The sequence below is a fragment of the Periplaneta americana genome, chromosome 3 (genome assembly GCF_040183065.1).
Source record: "Periplaneta americana isolate PAMFEO1 chromosome 3, P.americana_PAMFEO1_priV1, whole genome shotgun sequence".
NCBI lineage: Eukaryota > Metazoa > Arthropoda > Insecta > Blattodea > Blattidae > Periplaneta > Periplaneta americana.
Window position 1 is genome coordinate 37297192 of NC_091119.1, and position 14731 is coordinate 37311922.

The 14731-nt window shown below is 39.0% G+C and overlaps 1 protein-coding gene across 3 annotated transcripts in view; it reads right to left on the reverse strand.

Moving 5' to 3' along the window:
* Positions 1-409: 409 nt before the first annotated feature.
* The window catches only part of Pak (serine/threonine-protein kinase PAK 3-like protein), an 86986-nt gene continuing 72664 nt past the window's right edge, over positions 410-14731 (reverse strand). For all 3 annotated transcript variants that reach the window (XM_069820334.1, XM_069820332.1, XM_069820335.1), the window contains 3 exons: positions 12270-12466; positions 7684-7821; positions 410-3236 (listed from right to left, as the gene is read on the reverse strand). In XM_069820334.1, the coding sequence (XP_069676435.1) occupies positions 3153-3236; positions 7684-7821; positions 12270-12466 (419 nt within the window). In that variant the 3' untranslated portion in view covers positions 410-3152. The remainder of the gene's footprint in view (positions 3237-7683; positions 7822-12269; positions 12467-14731) is intronic.

The window sequence follows — 14731 nt, forward strand, 5'->3', positions numbered from 1 at the left end:
ACTGGCCTAGTGAGATTTCAGCATTATTTAGAAGAGTAAATGAAAGTAGTATTTTTACATTATGTTACATGAATTAAAAGAAATTAATGTCATTCAGGAAAACCTTGTGACCATAAACACAAGTGAATGGGTAAACACAACATGAGTGAGTTTTAATTTTAATATTTGTTGTATTGACGGCCATAGACCCCTGAAGAAATTTTGATAGACAGCAGGCAATAGGAAAAGAGGAGGGGTCTCAGTTGTTATGAAGCCACTGACACCACAGTATTGGTGTAACTAGTGAGTAAATAAGTTCATGTCATACTTCCCTGCAAAACCACGGCTATATAGACCATCGCTTTTCTGGAATACTATTGCAACGGAAAAAATCTGTTTTGTACAGGAGAGTTTGTTTTAATTTTCCCACAACTTCATTTTCTTCTCATTAATAGCAATGCATCTGCCACCTAGTGGCAATTGGTATATTTTTTGTAATGTGGATTGTTGTAGTAATATTTATATTAATTATTTAGACTTGAATAGCTTATATTATAGAGTGTGACATTGAAGATGTTAATGAGATTTATAGAATCTTTAAGTATAGCCATTAGTGCCCTCAAAGGATCGATTCAGATATTGAGAAATCATTTGTATGGGAGTGATAATGGAAATTTCAAGTTATCTTAACCGATGGCTGTTGTGGTTTAGATATCAATGCCAATCAATCCGTATTATTATTTTTCTCGCGGCATTCAAATCATTCTACCCTATCTGATGATATCCCCCCCCCCTTTCTTAACTGCAAATGAGCACAAACGATACTTAGGTACAAATTTTTCTGACATTTTGCATATCTGATTCCCTAACCGTTTCTAATGTGTATCATTTTACCTTTTAGGTGTGTTTCCAAATTATATGTAATACGCTTTGTCAAATCTGGCAACCTTTTCATAAGGGAAGCTAAATTTATTTACTTATTATAAAAGTTTTCTTTATTTCGGAGATATAGCACTATTCCACATAAAAATTGATTATTTTTTTTAACCAATTCAAGTATCAAATATCAATTTTCGCTTTTTTTTAGTTACAACAGTATTCCGGAAAAGCGATGAGATGTAAAATTTTCTTGTATACTTCCTGTTCTTATTCTCTATACTTCTACAGACGTGGACAAATTATTAGACTAAAATGTTTTTCTTTGGAACATAATGTAATTCGTCATATCAACTAACAGTATAATTCACAGAGTCTCTATTGTTGTAAATATGATTGTTACATCTCCTAGTATATTTTTCCAACGCCTGGATATATTTTGTCTGGCTGTGTTGCTACTACTGGTGTTTTAATAATATACTGCAGAAGATATTCAACAGTCTGTTCTCCCATGGCCTGCAAGAAGACCGGATATGAACGAAATCTGTCCCTATACTGATGAAGAAAGTGAACAAAAAAGAGGCTTACAACAAAACATGGACTCATTTAAGCACTGTCTGATATCTGGCTAAATGATGCTGATATTCAAAGAAAGTGTCAAACTTTGGTTTCCAGCATCCCTGACAAAATCAACGTGTTAATAAAGAATAAGGGAATGTTCACAAAATATTAGTAGCCTTCAGACTCTATTTTCTGTTCCTTATTTCTGTGCAAAATACATTTTTGTTCATTATTTCTGCCGATAAATACAGCTTTGTTGCACATGTAATTAATTTAACAGAGGAAATTCTCTTCAAAATATGTGACTGGTTCTCAGTCAATAAATTAGTATTAAATTGTAACAAAACTAACATAAGTTAATTCAATTTAAATCCTGTGCAAATTCAACGTCGCAAATGTCTAGCGCAATAATCAATAATAGATCCCTATTAGAAACAACAACAACCAAATTTCTTGGCTTAAAAATCGATAATGTGTTAAATTGAAAAAATCATATTAAAGAAATTACCCCCAAACTAAATTCAGCTTGTTTTGCTATTAGATCTATGCAAAAGATAGTAAATATCAATACCTTAAAAACAATATACTTTGCATACTTCCACTCGGTAATGAGTTTTGGAATAATATTCTGGGGAAATTCCACAGATAGTAACAGTATATTTCTATTACAAAAAAGAGTAATTAGAATAATAGTAGGTGCCAAATCTAGGGAATTGTGTAGGGCTATTTTCAAAAAACTACAAATAATGCCCATGGCTTGTCAGTATATCTTTTCATTAATAATCTTCCTCGTATGTAATCGTGAAAACTTTGTAACTAATTCAACAGTTCATAGCATAAATACACGTCAAAAAAATGACTTTCATACTCCATCGGCAAGTCTATCGTGCTATTAAAAGGAGTGCGTTATATGACAGTAAAAATTTTTAATAGCCTCCCTATCGATATAAAAAATGAAACTCAAAACATAAAATTATTTAGGGCCAAATTAAAGAAGTACCTAATTTCTCACGCCTTCTATTCTGTAGGTGAATTCATGACATTCAACAACGCTTCATGAAATTGATACTAAAACTTTGTGTTGTACTAGTAGACTATATTGTAAATCTCGTCTATATATATTTCATCTAGACTGTGACTATAAATTAAGATTTTATAATAGTATTAAGTTTTTTGACTTGTTCCATATTCTAGCTGTAAGCATGTATGAATACCATGGAATGTTAATAAATAGAATACAATACAATTTAGTCTAATAATTTGTACACGTCTGTATTACTTTTTTTTTTCCTCGATGGTATGGCCGTAACAGTAAAATTCTTAGCATGAAGAAGTGAGGTTTTCATGATAAAAAATGACGAGGATGATGAGGAAAACAAATTTCTGTGTCTTGATATAACAGTAGTAGAGAGCACGTACTCGTATGCGGAAAAGCAGACAACAACGTGTGATCTCCTGATAATAAAATATATTGAAAATACTGTCATTTCATTCATTTGCAACCAATCTGTACTTACTTTGCGAATGTGTTTCATATGTTACGCACTCTTCCTGATAGTGCAACTCACTTAAACCACCCATGGTTTCTGACACTGGTCCGATCACTGAGAACTTCAAAGACTCTTTTGTCACTGACAGTCGCTATCTGTTTGTGCTTACTGCACTCACTCCCTTGCTGTCCAACATCGCGACACGTAGAGACGCAGCTGCTGCATGCAGTGGCACTGTGCTGACAACTAGTGGCTCTTCGCTGCTTCCTTTGCTGCCATGATGAGTGGTGTGAGGCTCGCCAGCGGACGAGCCAGCTTCAGGAAGGGATGCTGTGTAAAGGAATAAAATCAATATATGTCAACTATTGAACATGCTAGCCATGTGGCAGCATGAAAGTTCCATATTTAGGTGTGGTTTTCATTCTACAGGCAGGTTATTTTGAACTTTTTCGTGGTTTTCCTCAGACTACAAATACTAAGTCAAAACTGCCTAATTCTAAATCTTTCAATGCATGGATTTTATTTTCTGTCAAATATAGACTCTTTTAACAGGAAATATTTAAAATGGAGGAGGGCCAAAGCAAGAGAAATGTTTAGAAAGAATGAAAATTAGTTTTAAAAGTGACTGCTATTCAAAATCTTTTCTAGTTTCTGTGTTACAGTGAGTTAAACAAAGGAGCCTTTTCTCTGTTAGAAATATGGATTCTCACATAAAGGTACGGTCACACGTCGCTACTTTTGCAGCGCTACCTTTATACTGCAGCTGCAAAAGTTGCGTGTCGTGTTCACACGTAAGCCAAAAGTAGCGTGCTGCATGCTACGAGGGGGATCCAGGAAATAACAACCGTTCGTGCATACCCGCCGCGCATCTGACTCCCCTTCCTTGTTTGAAGGTCAACTGGCTTCCTTAACATGTGTTCTCATAATGTTGTGAGTACTGGTTGCAACAAGTCGCCATTGTGCATTTTGTGTTACTTCAAAATGAACGACGTGATTGATAATCCCGCCGACTGTGAGGTGAGGAGTGTGATTCGATTTTTGAGTGCCCGACATTTGAAACCTGCAGAAATTTACCGGCAATTGAAAGAAGTGTATGGTGATACTGTAATGAATGAAAGAAATGTGAGAAAATGGTGCGAAATGTTCAACTCGAGAATTGCTGGATCAATTCGGTTGGGAAATCTTTGATCATCCGCCCTATAGTCCAGACCTTGCTCCTAGCGATTTTCACCTTTTCACTAAGCTGAAAGACTTTCTGGGTGGTACGCGTTTTGGAAGTGATGAAGAGTTGAAGAAGACAGTGAACACCTGGCTTAATGAACTGGCAGCAGAGGAGTATAACACGGGAATTCTAAAGCTAGTGAACAGATACGACAAATGTTTAAATGTAGGTGGTGATTATGTAGAGAAGTAAAGGAAGCTTCAGTTATGTAACAGACTTTGTTTTTTCAAATAAATATATATTTTTTAATTATTACAACAAAACGGTCGTTATTTCCTGGATCCCCCTCGTACTTTTCGTGCTGCGCAACCCGAGTGCTGCAAAAGTTGTAACTGGAGGTTGCGAGTCTGTTCATACGCAAGGCACTACTTTTGCAGCCGCAGTCATGCTGCAGGTTCCCATCTCTGTGTTGACTCTCAATATACATTTTGTGGTTATGTTCGCATTATTAAGAAACTCATGCAAAAGCTTACTTATCTATTATTTGCTTTTCTGTCGTATCTAGTATTCAGAAATTGACATTATTTTTACTATAAAGCTTTTAAAAACGCATATATACTTAAATGATAACCAACAGTATATTCACGTAATCAATGTTGGCAACTCTCCTGTTTGGAACTATGCTACGGAATATTTAAAAAATGAATTATATCGTCAGCAATTATGCTCAGACTGTGTTGTGTATTTAATAACTGTTACAAATAATTTATTTTCATTACATTTAACATTAAAATATATCCAAACAATAAAAGTATCATTGTCACATTTGGGTGGTAACACTGGTTGCAACCGCAGCAAAAGTTTCAACAAAACCGATATCAAAAATGCTGCGGTTGCAACCCTGAGAACCCTGTTCACACGTCGCTACTTTTAAGTTGCGCGCAGCATGGAAAAGTAGCGGACAGCAGGTTCGGCAGCCGCTACTTTTCGGGTTGCACCGTTGTTCACACGTCGCAGTACAAGAGTTGCGCAGTTTTTTGTACTGCAGCACTGCAAAAGTAGCGACGTGTGACTGTACCTTAAATCTTCCAATGCATGGATTTTATTTTCTGTAAAATGTAGACTCCTTTAACAGGAAATATTTAAAATTGGGGGGGGGGGGGGGTCAAAATAAGAGAAATGTTTAGAAAGGATGAAAATTAGTTTTAAAAGTAACTGCTATTCAAAATCTTTACTGGTTTCTGTGTTACGGAGAGTTAAATAAAGGAGCATTTTTACTTGGCCAACTTTCATGACTAAACTTTTCTCTGTTAGAATTGTGGATTCTCACATAAATCATTGCAGTGATTTCAAATTTGTTTTCGAAATGTTTCCATTGCTTAAAGTTTTCGAGTTAATCTGAGTTTTGAAAAAGTAGTTCTATTACTGTACATAAATAACACTTAAGCTTATTAAACACTAATATGACTTACTTACTTACTTACTTACTGGCTTTTAAGGAACCTGCATGTTCATTGCCGCCATTGGTCACTATCCTGAGGAAGATTAATGCAGTCTCTGTCATCATAATCCACCTCCCACAAATCCATTTTAATATTATTTTCCCATCTACGTCTCAGCCTCCTCAAAGGTCTTTTTCCTCCGGCCTCCCAACTAACACTCTATAAGAATTTCTGGATTCGCCCATACGTGCTACATGCCCTGCCCATCTCAAACGTCTGGATTTAATGTTTCTAATTATGTCAGGTGAAGAATACAATGCGTGCAGTTCTGTGTTGTGTAACTTTCTCCATTCTCCTGTAATTTCATCCCTCTTACTTCCTAATATTTCCCCAAGAACCTTATTCTCAAACACCCTTAATCTCTGTTCCTCGAAGTGAGAATCCAAGTCTCACAACCATACAGAACATCCGATAATATAACTGTTTTATAAATTCTAACTTCCAGATTTTTTGACAGCAGACTAGATGACAAAAGCTTCTCAACCGAATAATAACAGGCATTTCCCATATTTATTCTGCGTTTAATTTCCTCCCGAGTGTCATTTATATTTGTTACTGTTGCTCCAAGATATTTCAATTTTTCCACCTCTTCGAAGGACAGACCTCCAATTTTTATGTTTCCATTTCGTACAATATTCTGGTCACGAGACAAACTCATATACTTTGTTTTTTTCGGGATTTACTTCCAAAACTATCGCTTTACTTGCTTCAAGCAAAATTTCCGTCTTTTCTTGTGGATTTCCTCCTAACTTATTCACGTCATTCACATATACAAGAAGCTGATGTAACCCGTTCAATAGTTCTATTACTGTACATAAATAACATTTAAGCTTATTAAACACTAATATGACATACCTTGAAATTCAGAATAATGAAAAGAATATCATAGTAGTCTTTATATTTATTATTGGTATTACTGTCACTATTATTATTTATTATTGGTATTACTGTCACTATTATTATTATTATTATTATTATTATTATTATTATTATTATTATTATTATTATTATTATTACTATGTGGACTGAAGCTGTCTTGTTTCATTTTCCTGCCCTAGCACAAGAGCCATTCTACTACAAACCTATCAAGATTTCATATTGCTATCTCCAATTTTTTTTTTTTAATTTTTTGGGCACTTTTAACTCTAAAATAAATTTCATTCGTGCATATTTTTTTTTTGTACAAATCTAATTTCGGCAGATATTATATTACGAAATTTTCGAAAAACAGTTTGTAGCAATTCCTCAGATCTATCTATCTCGGGTTCTAATCATTCATATTATTTAGTCTTGAGCTCAGATGAAAGGTAAAAATCCCACTGAAATAATGAGATATCCTACATATCAGGATTTATGGCTTGTTTTCTTCTTTCACCGGATCCCTCAATAATTTCAAAAGAGACATATTGTTAAATCATTGACATTATAAACGAATATGCTGAGTATTTATTAATTATGTAAAATATGCTTATTTTAATGCATATGTGAACATTGTGTGCTTCATTAAACTATTATTATTTCTGGCACGAATGAAACTCTGTCACTGGAATACTGCATTCCCACCAGCAACCACGGATGCACTAGCAGGTTCACGGGTAAGAGACGCTAGCCCAAGAGTGCAGTGTGCTTATGACCATTGTCTTATATAGTCGCATCGCTGTTATTTCCAGTGTGACTCCTCTTCTTTGCAAGCCTTAGGAAAGAAGGCTCTATAAAGTCTAGGTAGGTAGTATCGTTTACCATTTTCGTTCTTTCGTTGCCCAGCTACCAGACAAGGAATCTATTTGCCGCACCGTTAAACATTATTATGCCGCAGCTATGATAATAAATCAAATGTACTGTAATTAAGCGGCAAATAACATCCTCGTGTGTTTTCTGCGAACGCCAATGAAAGAGCCAAAATGGCGGGCGATTATATTAAGTATTTATTGAGCCTTAGGAAGTGCATAACGTCATCAGCAGTGAATCACAAGACACACATGTTTAAATGTAGCCGACCTGCAATGTGATTGGCTGCCGGAAATAAGAGCGACGGGACTTTAGCAACATACAGACCAATTGATGTGCGCTGTTGCACTTTAAAATGCTGAAGGGATTTGTTTTATGTACTCACCTTGAGCAGTTCAGATGCAGGTGACCGCTTGTCCACCTCCACTTCTAGGCACTGATCCAGGAAATCCTGGAAGATGGGAGACAGCTTCTCTTTTTCTTTAATATCTGGTTTCCCATTGGTCGCGATAAGATATAGAGCCTGAAATATAAAACACTCCATTTCATATCATAGACTAGCAGATGGAGGAAGAATGTCAGCATGAGAATATTAATTTTAGATTTTAAAATTACCAAACTACAATTGCAACTGTTAACAAGCTAATTTCTTTCAATATGACGACCACAAATGATACTCTGACTACAGCAGAGCTCCAACTAACTATGGTGTGACCAAAACTACTTCCGACTTGACAGCATACAGAGAAGGGGGAGCAATGTTGTCATGTTGTCCATCCTACGTGTAAGCAAGCGCGCTGCCAACAGAGTGCAGTAACGAACAGCAGACATGGACGTATACTTTGCTAACCAATTTGTTGAATACTATGCATTAAAATTAGTGAGCAGCAGCAGCAGCAGCAGCAGCAGCAGCAGCAGCAGCAGCAGCAGCAGCAGCAGCAGCAGCAGCAGCAGCAGCAGCAGCAGCAGCAGCAGCAGCAGCAGCAGCAGCAGCAGCAGCAGCAGCAGCAGCAGCAGCAGCAGCAGCAGCAGCAGCAGCAGCAGCAGCAGCAGCAGCAGCAGCAGCAGCAGCAGCAGCAGCAGCAGCAGCAGCAGCAGCAGCAGCAGCAGCAGCAGCAGCAGCAGCAGCAGCAGCAGCAGCAGCAGCAGCAGCAGCAGCAGCAGCAGCAGCAGCAGCAGCAGCAGCAGCAGCAGCAGCAGCAGCAGCAGCAGCAGCAGCAGCAGCAGCAGCAGCAGCAGCAGCAGCAGCAGCAGCAGCAGCAGCAGCAGCAGCAGCAGCAGCAGCAGCAGCAGCAGCAGCAGCAGCAGCAGCAGCAGCAGCAGCAGCAGCAGCAGCAGCAGCAGCAGCAGCAGCAGCAGCAGCAGCAGCAGCAGCAGCAGCAGCAGCAGCAGCAGCAGCAGCAGCAGCAGCAGCAGCAGCAGCAGCAGCAGCAGCAGCAGCAGCAGCAGCAGCAGCAGCAGCAGCAGCAGCAGCAGCAGCAGCAGCAGCAGCAGCAGCAGCAGCAGCAGCAGCAGCAGCAGCAGCAGCAGCAGCAGCAGCAGCAGCAGCAGCAGCAGCAGCAGCAGCAGCAGCAGCAGCAGCAGCAGCAGCAGCAGCAGCAGCAGCAGCAGCAGCAGCAGCAGCAGCAGCAGCAGCAGCAGCAGCAGCAGCAGCAGCAGCAGCAGCAGCAGCAGCAGCAGCAGCAGCAGCAGCAGCAGCAGCAGCAGCAGCAGCAGCAGCAGCAGCAGCAGCAGCAGCAGCAGCAGCAGCAGCAGCAGCAGCAGCAGCAGCAGCAGCAGCAGCAGCAGCAGCAGCAGCAGCAGCAGCAGCAGCAGCAGCAGCAGCAGCAGCAGCAGCAGCAGCAGCAGCAGCAGCAGCAGCAGCAGCAGCAGCAGCAGCAGCAGCAGCAGCAGCAGCAGCAGCAGCAGCAGCAGCAGCAGCAGCAGCAGCAGCAGCAGCAGCAGCAGCAGCAGCAGCAGCAGCAGCAGCAGCAGCAGCAGCAGCAGCAGCAGCAGCAGCAGCAGCAGCAGCAGCAGCAGCAGCAGCAGCAGCAGCAGCAGCAGCAGCAGCAGCAGCAGCAGCAGCAGCAGCAGCAGCAGCAGCAGCAGCAGCAGCAGCAGCAGCAGCAGCAGCAGCAGCAGCAGCAGCAGCAGCAGCAGCAGCAGCAGCAGCAGCAGCAGCAGCAGCAGCAGCAGCAGCAGCAGCAGCAGCAGCAGCAGCAGCAGCAGCAGCAGCAGCAGCAGCAGCAGCAGCAGCAGCAGCAGCAGCAGCAGCAGCAGCAGCAGCAGCAGCAGCAGCAGCAGCAGCAGCAGCAGCAGCAGCAGCAGCAGCAGCAGCAGCAGCAGCAGCAGCAGCAGCAGCAGCAGCAGCAGCAGCAGCAGCAGCAGCAGCAGCAGCAGCAGCAGCAGCAGCAGCAGCAGCAGCAGCAGCAGCAGCAGCAGCAGCAGCAGCAGCAGCAGCAGCAGCAGCAGCAGCAGCAGCAGCAGCAGCAGCAGCAGCAGCAGCAGCAGCAGCAGCAGCAGCAGCAGCAGCAGCAGCAGCAGCAGCAGCAGCAGCAGCAGCAGCAGCAGCAGCAGCAGCAGCAGCAGCAGCAGCAGCAGGAGTAGTAGTAGTAGTAGTAGTAGTAGTAGTAGTAATGGAAACAAAGGAAATAAGAGAAACAAGATGAATGGGGGAAACAAGAGGGCATGCGGGGTTGTTTATCACTGTCACTGAGGGGTGTCCAGTTCTAAACTAGCCTACAGTTCAATCAGTGGTGGACTGCAACATATTATTACATAAAAAACTTGAGCCGAGTTGACTGACTATGCACTAATATACATATGCAGTATGTTTCAAAAGTGATGGTAAAAAATTTAGGGATGAGAAGTGAAATGAACAGAAGCAAAAAAGTTTCAGTTAACATGGGTGTGTAAATTAACAGTTTATGACAGGGCCTGGCATGAGAGCAGCTCCATTTAGCCTGCCAGAGCTGCTCTCGCTCCGCAAGGCAAGCCAGAGCAGAACGCTCACGCAGTGGTGGACTCGCATTACAGCTACCTTCCCTTCCTGCATTAATATAACAAGACCACGGTTGTTCTATTCATTCAGTCTGTCAGTACATAATAGTTTATAAGGATATTACACCACTCCATTGTACAGTACAGACTTTATAACACTCTTATTAATTTAATGAAATAAACTTCGCTCTATGCACACACACAAATCATTAGGCTTATTTACATAACCCATACGCACACTGCTTTAACAACTACATAATGGTAGACTATTAATAATATAAACATAAAGGATCACAATTAGACATAATGGTAAAGTATTAATAATATAAACATATGTAATAAAGGATTACAGAAATATAATATGATGTGATATGATATATGATATGATATATCATAAACTGTAATGTACTATACTTTGATATAACATAATACTTGTATAATTTCTTCTTCTTTCCCTTAGTTTAACCTCTCCCTTTTAGTTTCTTATTACACGACCCACGCCACCCGGGCCTTACAGGACTGCGACCTTGTATAATTTAAAATTATATATTACTTAATGTATAATAACTTATAATGCAATATAAATATCAAATAGATATTCTAATATAATGTAACTAAAAAACATTTTTTTTTAGTTGTATTAATTTATGGCGTTCATTACCAACATATTTGTCATATTCAGTAGCATGTTGTAAAGAATAATGTCGTTGGATATTGAACTCTTAATCAGTTGGGGTGTTTTATGACAAATTAAACACTTTGCTAATCCACTGCTCTCTATGAAAAAGAACTCCTCTTCCCATGATACATTAAAAGCATTGGGAGTAGCGGGCCGCTTTAGTGTATGAGCAGAAGCTCCGTCTTCAAAGTTTGCCATCGTGCTGCAGAGTCACCACTGCACCGATAATGAATGATGTACAGTATGCATACGTCACAGCGCTCACAAGACCCGCTCTTTAAAGCACACAGCGTTCATTTCTCAGAATCACGTAATGTGCCCAGCCCTGGTTTATGAGATAATGCCATTTCTTTTTGCTTTTGGATACCCTAAAGTGGCAACATTCATGTTTTGTATGTTTGCCGCACTCTTCCTCCATCCCATTTCCTACTAAGTATGAGACGATACCTAAACAGACGATATGGTGAATAGTGGCTAGGTAGAGGAGGATCTGTACATAGTTCACAGGATTTAAATCCTTTGGATTTTTCTGTATGGGGTTATGCAAAAAGCCTAGTTTACACAACAGATATCACCACAGCTGAAGAATTGCAGCATCAGATTGTAGATGCCCTTCAGTAAATGAAAAATGACCCAAGATTGCTCAAATGCACTTGCCTGCAATTAAGCATATCTTATTATACACTATCGTAAAATGTTAAGTAAAATGAACATGTAGATTTGGTTTGTTTTTATTAAATACTGTGACTGAGAGTAATTATGTCTGCTTTTAAGGAAATGTGGGATGCACCACAAAATTTCTGTTCTTTTCATGCAATCACATATTTACTAAGCTACACTGAACATTTTCATTGCTGATATAATGAGTTTGACAAGAAGGATTTTGAATAACATTATTGATAATATAAACCATTATTTCATTTAACGAAATGTGTTATTTAAAGATTATGTTTTCTTATCTAAATGTTCAAATACTCTCTGCTTTTCATGCTATCTGAAATAAAAACTAACCTAAGCTGTTGATAAAGCGTCGTAAAATAACCTACCAAAAAGAAAAAAAAAAGAAAAAAAGAAAGAAATAAAAACAAAATGGTAGGCTGTTTTAACTATCAGACATTAAAAGGTGATGTAATTGTAGTGCAACAACCTCAAGTGCTCACAACTGAGTAAAAGCTTCAACTGATCCGTGCACTCAAGCAAAGCATTATCCAGCTGCCTTCTTCACACCAAAGGCTGATAGGTGAGCTTTGATCGGTTGTTTTCATGAGAATGCAGAGGTCTACTGCTGACAACAATGCAATGCAGTGTCTTACCCTGAGAGGGTTTTCATTTAGATAAGGTGGCTCGCCTTCTATCATCTCAATCGCCATAATGCCGAGGGACCATATATCAACTTTAGGCCCATATTGCTTGCGTGTCACCACTTCAGGAGCCATCCAATATGGCGTTCCTACCATTGTTGTGCGTTTCGACTGTTCCGGAGAAATCTGCGCACAGAAACCGAAATCAGCTGAAAAAAATAATAATAATTAGTAACTATGTACATTATATTTTAATTTATAAATATAATATAAGAAATTTCTGGCTTGCACAGTGGTTCAGTTGATTTTTCAGTGATATGTGATTTCTTTGATGTTTTGGAACTACAGTAGAATCCCTCTTAACCGGCACCAAAGGGACCAGGCTAGTTCCGGATACGAGATTTTGCCGGATAATTGAATAAATACCTGTATATACAAAGAAAAGTTCGTACTTCATGGTGCCAAATGTTGAAACTGCAGCCATGTGAAGCTTATTTCTCTATCATTTGCTTAGAATTAAATAAACATAAAAACTGTGTGCATTTTCTTTATTAAAACACATCACACAACACAAATAACACAGTAATTTTAAGTTCGAATATTCACTGAAAATGATAGTTCGTGTGAACTTCCTAATGTGGCAAAACTGACGGCTCAGATTGTGGCAATATGGCAGATTTAAACTTTTTTTTTTGTCAGCCAAAGGTGCCAGTTACGAGAGATTTTACTGTATGTAGTTGCAGGTTCCAAAATCAGGGTACAACACTGCAAACAAATGGAAGTGGTTTTTTGTGGTATGATGAATAAGTAAGAAGTATAGTTTACACAGTCAATAGACGATGTCTAGATGACAGCGCTTTCCTGTACATGTAAATGTATCTATATCCTGTGTCTTGTAAAGCTTGTGATATTGCATAATCTGTTCAAAAACATAGCCATGTATCATATTATTTCTCTAAATAAGAGGAAAAGTTCATTAACTCCATCATACTTTCATAACTGCAAACATGCAATATATTTAAATCAGTTGATGTAAATATACTCTATAAAATATCAAGAACACTTAAAAGTGTCACCTTCCACTTATTTGTAGGGAATATATATGTAACATAGATTTTACTAACACTAAATTGTAAATTTACGGAACAGAATAACACGTCTTTTGTAACTAATAAATACTACAGTAAATACAAAAATACAAGTTTACAGACAGCTTTTGTGGAACACAGTTTTTCTAATTTGTATTAGCTGCAAACATATTTACTTGTAAAATATTACTGCATACTTTGTAGAAATTTACAGAATAGTGCCTCCATAAAGGCAAAAACCTTCTTTCATACAATCATGCCATGACTACATTTGATGTCAATGTAAAAAAAAAAATCTGAATTTCATGTGCATAGGAAAGAACTTATCTGCAGTATGCAATAAAATATAGAATGACACCATAACAGTACAATCTAATACAGTGAGGTTATTAAAAGGGATGGTTCAAGTTCAGAATTTGTTCCAGTAGCAACCTTTCTTTTCTCCATCTGGCATATTAAAGGTACGGTCATACACTGATACTTTTGCAGCGCTGCAGTACAAAAAAACTGCACAACTCTCATACTGCGACGTGTGAACAACAGTGCAACCCGAAAAGTAGCGGCTGCTGAACCTGCTGCCCGCTACTTTTTCATGCTGTGAGCAGCTTAAAAGTAGCGACATGTGAACAGGGTTCTCAGGGTTGCAGTCGCAGCATTTTTATATCAGTTTTGTTGAAACTTTTGCTGCGGTTGCAATCAGTGTTGCCACCCAAATGTGCCAATGATACTGTCATTGTTTGGATATATTTTAATGTTAGATGTGATAAAAATAAATGATTTGTAACAGTTACTAAATGTACAACACATACTGAGTATATTTGCTGACAATATAATTCATTTTTTAAATTTTCCGTAGTGTAGTTTCAAACAGGAGGGTTGCCAACATTGATTACGCGAATATTCTGTTGGTTATCATTTAACTACATAGGCGTTTTTAATAGCTTTATAGTAAAAATAATGCCAATTTCTGAATATTAGTTAGGACAGAAAAGCAAATAAGTAAGCTATTGCATGAGTTTCATAATAATGCGAACATAACCACAAAATGTATATTGAAAAGTCAACACACCTGCAGCTAGACTGCGGCTGCAAAAGTAGCACCTTGTGTGTGAACAGTCTCGCAACCTCCAGTTGCAACTTTTGCAGCACTCGGGTTGCACAGCTCGAAAAGTAACTTGCAGCATGCTACTTTTGGCTCATGTGTGAACACAACACGCAACTTTTGCAGCTGCAGCACAAAAGTTGCACAGCAAAAGTAGTGATATGTGACCGTACTTTAAGTTCATCAGCCATTATTGATGGCAACAAGTACAGCAACTTAAAAAAAAAAATAAAATGAAAAGTCGTAGACAGGATGAGTCATTCTGGCTATTAAAGTAGAATGTA